The sequence below is a fragment of the Gossypium hirsutum genome, chromosome D08 (genome assembly GCF_007990345.1).
Source record: "Gossypium hirsutum isolate 1008001.06 chromosome D08, Gossypium_hirsutum_v2.1, whole genome shotgun sequence".
Lineage (NCBI taxonomy): Eukaryota > Viridiplantae > Streptophyta > Magnoliopsida > Malvales > Malvaceae > Gossypium > Gossypium hirsutum.
The window spans coordinates 51,933,595-51,939,134 of NC_053444.1; the positions used below are offsets into that span (position 1 = coordinate 51,933,595).

The 5,540-nt window shown below is 33.5% G+C and overlaps 2 protein-coding genes across 2 annotated transcripts; both read right to left on the minus strand.

Annotated features, from left to right (window-relative positions):
• Positions 1-269: 269 nt before the first annotated feature.
• On the minus strand, positions 270-1,175 carry LOC107899899 (tetraspanin-7). Its single transcript, XM_016825636.1, has 2 exons — positions 651-1,175; positions 270-560 (listed from the first exon to the last, which is right to left on the minus strand). The coding sequence occupies exons 1-2, from the start codon at positions 1,173-1,175 to the stop codon at positions 270-272; spliced, it is 816 nt and encodes a 271-aa protein (XP_016681125.1).
• Positions 1,176-3,092: 1,917 nt separating this feature from the next.
• On the minus strand, positions 3,093-4,486 carry LOC107900833 (putative expansin-B2). Its single transcript, XM_016826563.2, has 4 exons — positions 4,237-4,486; positions 4,027-4,139; positions 3,766-3,953; positions 3,093-3,611 (listed from the first exon to the last, which is right to left on the minus strand). The coding sequence occupies exons 1-4, from the start codon at positions 4,421-4,423 to the stop codon at positions 3,278-3,280; spliced, it is 822 nt and encodes a 273-aa protein (XP_016682052.2). The 5' UTR covers positions 4,424-4,486; the 3' UTR covers positions 3,093-3,277.
• Positions 4,487-5,540: the final 1,054 nt, after the last annotated feature.

Below are 5,540 nucleotides of genomic sequence, written 5' to 3' on the forward strand. Positions count from 1 at the left end.
AAATAATTAGAAATACTTAAACGTCCGATGCCCAAACCGTGATTAAACTTGCAGCCGTAAGTGCTCCAAAAGTGCACTAAAATAAATGCGAGAAAGTATCAAAACCCTAACAGTGAAACAGGGACCAATAAAGAAACAAATTAAGAAACAAAATAGACCATCATAAATGATAAATGCTGATTCTTTTTCCATATCTAAACCCTAACCCTAAAAAATAACAAAACCATTTGCTCAAGACTTCAACCATGGATGAGAATCAGCATGCATGGTCAACTCTCATCGATCAATATGTTTCTGAAAGCAAAGCAACCAACTGCATACATAATGATGAGCAACATCTGGCATCTGACGTAAAACCACTGAACCTTCTTCCACGAATGCTTGATGTTGTCTAAAACCCCTGCCTTGCACGATTCGCAATTGTAGCATAGTATATTTTGATCATTATCCCATGCCTTGCAATCAGGATTTTCACCGTACACTTGCCAATTCTCCTCCACCCAACGTGCTGGATTCACGTACGTAAACCCACATTCGTTTGGCGGCTTACAACAACCAGTCTGCATTTAATATAAAAGTTATAATAATAATAATAATAATAGAACTCATAGCACAGTGGAGAGGTTTCATGACATATGAAGGAATCGTACCTGAATAGGATTCAAGGGCTTTTGATGGAATTTGTTGAAACTAACATCCCAATACTTGGAATATAAATCACTGCAAACCTTGGATTCAACCAAACAGGTCTTGATCTTATTCCAATCCCTGTTGTTATTAAGTCGATTTTGAAGCCAGTTAGAGTAATCTCCCAGCCTGTACACTTTATATCCAGCACCGGGTAACAACCGACCACCGCCTTTATTAGTTACCGCAAAAGCGAAAATAGTGAAAATGATGCCGGCTACAATGAGAAGAAACATGAGGACGTGGTAGACCCAGAGCATGCGTGGCAAGTGGCCGTAGAAGCAGGCCCCGATGAAGCCTGTCAAAGAGACGAGCAGGAGAAAGACTCTGAACCAGATAAGCGGCTTGTAGAAGAAACGGTCGCAGTCCGTTAAGGCTGCGTTTTCGCTTAGCAAGATTCCGACTAAGAGGATAGTGATTGAGAACAAGAACTTTATGATGTTGAGGATCCCCAGAAGTGAGTCGTTGGTAAGACTGAAAGATGACATGGGTGTGATGAGTCTTTTTTCTGTTTGGATGATGGGAAAATCATAGAAAAGATGAAGGGAAACAAGCTACTTCAAGGAAGTGGTTCTAGGTGGATATAAATATGCTAGGGTAAGAGTGAAAAATTGTCCGAGTATCAAACTCAAGATTGATATTAATTGGATATTTAAATACAAATTATGAGTTTGTGAAAACTTTTTAGACTCACCCTTAATTACAACCCTGTGGTATTTACAAAAAGAGTTAATTGCACTAGCCATCCTTAGATTATTATTTTTATTTTAAATTAGTCTTTAAACTTTAAAATATTTTAGTTACATCCCTAAACTATTGATGTCATATCAATCAGAATATTGAAATCATTATCTTAATCATTAAATCACATGTTAAATCTTATATAACATAATTTAAAATTAAAAGTTTAAAGAAAAGTAGTATGTTGTCGCATAACTTTTAAAATTAAAAACTAAAAATGAAATAAAACCAAAACAAGGAGTGAACAATAATTTTTGTAAAAGCTTCGAAAACCTCAAAACCAAGATTTTTACGACATCCATTTTTATAATATTCATTTTTTAAAAAAAAATTATTTTAAACTATGTCACATAGAATTTAAGACATCATTTAACGGCTAAATTAATGGTTTTAGTAACGAAAGGATTTTATTGATATAATATATAATTAAAATATTTTAAAATTTAAGGAATCATAATTTTTAATGCAATTAATTCTTATGAAAATCGCTTATAAGAATTAACATTTAGATGTATATAATATGATTGTGTTTTAGGAAAATGAACCATATATTTGGATTTTAATTGCATATATAAAGGTATAAAACAACCTTTAATTTCCTCAAAAAGAAATCTTGAGTAGCACCATGATTTAGGCTGAAAAGAAAGTTTCCTCACTTGTGTTTCTTTTTTTCTCAATGGGGAGTAAAAGGAAATTACATTGGAACCAACATATTTAATTTAATTTAATCACATTCAAGGAAGGATGGTACTTTATTTTCATATTATTAATGTATTATAATATTTAATGTAAACAATACAATGAATTTATTAAACAACATTGCCTGATTTATTAAAAAAATTTATTTTAGTCATTCATTTATTTTTTTTTGTCCTTTTTAACCCTTAAACTTGGTCAAGTTATCCCAAAATTGATGAAAAAGTTAACGTTTTTTACTTTACTGGCGCAGTGAAATTATTTAAAAATGATATAAAAATATTTTAAATTTTAAAAATTAATTAATTTTTGAAATGGCATCCATGTGGCAATCTACGTATATACCATGTCAGCAAAGTTAACAAACGTTAACTTTTTCATCCATTTTGGGATTATTTGATAAAACATGTAAGTTCAAGAACTAAAAGAGGTAAAAGAATTAAATGAGAGACTAAAATAACTTTTTTTTTTGTAAAGTTGGAAGATCAAATAAATTACAAAATAATAAGTAAAAAAGAACTTTTATTCAGTACTTTAGTAAAAATGACCTTTAATGTTTTAATTAATAGTCATAGGATATTTATACTACAGTTAAAATTTGGGAAATAATTAAAAGATTATGTTCAGTTTTGAGATTTTTATCCAAAATCAGTAAATACTTGTACTAAATGGGACTCAAACCTAGATATTTCAATATTTTTTATTTTCCGTAAGGGGCTTAATTAACAACAACTTTCACAGGCAACACGTGATGCATGGCTGTTTCCAAAATCCGTAGTACAACGATAGGTAGGCCATTAAAGATAATCAATTAATCCAAATTACCTTGAGTCTAATCCAGTATTTTAAAACCCAAGTTGATTTAGTTGTTATGTGAAATATATACACCTTTTAATATTGTCTCACTATATCCCCCTTAACAGTTGGAGTTGATTCAAACTGAACTAAAATTTACTACAACGGATATCTGGAAAAAGAAAAGAGAAACGGAATTACTCATAGTTTTAATAAAATTCTTCCAAAAACATATGCAATCAAGCAATTAACACTTGAGTCTTGGAAGAATATGACACATGTTGACTTAAAACTCGCCAACACTACATTAATACACACGTGCTCTTAATTTATACGGATTATATCTATATATACCAAATTAGACTTTAAAATTAACAACCGATCTATAGGTTTTCCCAGGCTCCCATCCCGCCGGAATCACACCGGTGGCCACAATGGTGTTGCGAGAGTCGAGTGAGGTTAGCTTGATAGAGAAGGGAGCCCGCAACCGGGAACCGGCGTCGAGTTTCCAGACAGCACCCCAGGATTGTTGCATGGCTTGCCAGGTGTCAGTGTCAAGCGCCTGTTTCAGGTCAACCGAGGCAAGGTCACCATCTCCATCTTCGTATTCAATTAGGGTGGCGAAATAGTTAGGGTTGGAACCCGCATCGACGTGGAATGCAATGGTCGTTCCAGGATAGTTACATTCAACTCTGCAAACCCATTTCGTCAACAAACAGAATAATTATAAAAATAAAAATAAAAAGGAGAGAGACTGAATTCTTCAACTCTGCAAACCCATTTCGTCAAGGCTATAAAGACTTTTTATCCATTAAAGGTAGGTGAGGACTAAAACTAAATTCTTACTTTCTATATTGAATTTGCAAGACCCCAGCATCACGGAGCTTCTCAGCCTGACCAGACTTAGCCATGGCACCAAAAGAAGTACCACTTAAATCGAAATGAACCGACTCTGAAACACAGCCGGGGCATTCATCTGTGATTACTACGGTCGCAGGGTTTCCCGAACAGGCTGAATTACTCGTGCATTTTACCTGAAATATACGTACACACTGCCATTAATGATAATATTGAAACCCTTTGCATGAGAGAGTAGTCTTACTGCACCTCATAACAGGCACCGCATCCTTTGCCAGATTTGTACAGAGAAGGGCCTCCAGCCGATACCAATGACGAAAATGGAGCTTGCGACACACTTCCTCCATAGCCACAAGATCCACCTACATTCATACACACAAAATGGTTAAACTTGAAGAAATAATCAAACAAAAAACATTAGTGTAAATGGTGACAATCATTGCCCATGCTAGTCATTACCATCACTTCCAGCCCCTGTGGGGCTGCCATACCATGTAGCGCCGGCTGGGGACCAATCATACTCAGATGCTGCCAATGAGACATTAAGGAGCTTAGGGTAGAATCCAAAGCAACCGTTAAATAAAACTGAAAATGTGACTCCAAAAGCTAAGAGGGAGCACATGTTTCCAAGAGTAGTGAAAGCCATGAACACAAACTTCGATCCAAGAAATTAGCTAGTAGGTAGCAGAGAAGTTTTAAGTTGGGTGATGGCTCTAGCATAGAACTACTAGGAATTTATAGAGCCAAGCGTAGTGCATGGTTTCTAATGCAACCACTTAGAAAATGACACGTGTAATAACAATGGAGGATTGAAGCATTATTTTCTTCTGGGACAAGTCAAAAGGAAGATCCTTGAGATACGAAATAAGTAATAAACTATACTGCTTGATTAGACTTTTTGTAAGGGATTTTTATAAAAAGATTAGTAAGAAATAAAAATTTTGGTTAAATAATATAAAAGATTTTGAAGATATCAGGTAGAATAGGCGGCACCATTGCTTTTACTAAGATTAAAAGTGACATAAATACTAAACATAAAAGATAAGAATTTTGTATTATGTTCACAAGTTATTAATTAATTCAAAGGATCTATTGTGAAAATGATGTATGTCGGGAAGTTTGCATGTATTTATATTTCATATACACTGTAATACAGAAGCAATAATGTTGTTTCATTTTCATGTTAGATATACCCTACTAAGGTTATACTTTGTTTATTAGTATACTCTGCATTAGCTTTTATTGAAGTCAGTTAAAATGATGTACACCATATAGCATATTAACAGAGTCCAACATGGATAGATGAGTCAGATTTCGTTGTTTCCGAGCTTGGCTGCCCCAATCTGATTTTTAAAGTATTCTTTGTGTTTTTATACCCTTTGATATTCAATATTTACTTTATGTAGTAGAAAGAATAGCTATATTGTATTTAGGGGTGTGCAAGTTTCGGGTAAATTTGAATTAATTCGGTTAACCGAATTAATTCGGTCAGGGTTGGTTAATAAATTTTTAGAAGTTCGGTTAACGGTTCAAAATCGGTCGGTTAACCAAATTCAATAAATAATATTATAATATATAATTATTTAGTCGGTTCGGTTAATTTTTTGGAAATATAAATTAATCGGTCGGTTAAGTTGGTTAATTTTTTATATGTTTTATACTTGTTTTAACCAAAAATAATATATATATAAATTTCGGTTAACCGACCGAATTAACCAAAAAAATTCGGTTCGGTTAAATTTTTTTAAAAAAATTTTGGTTCG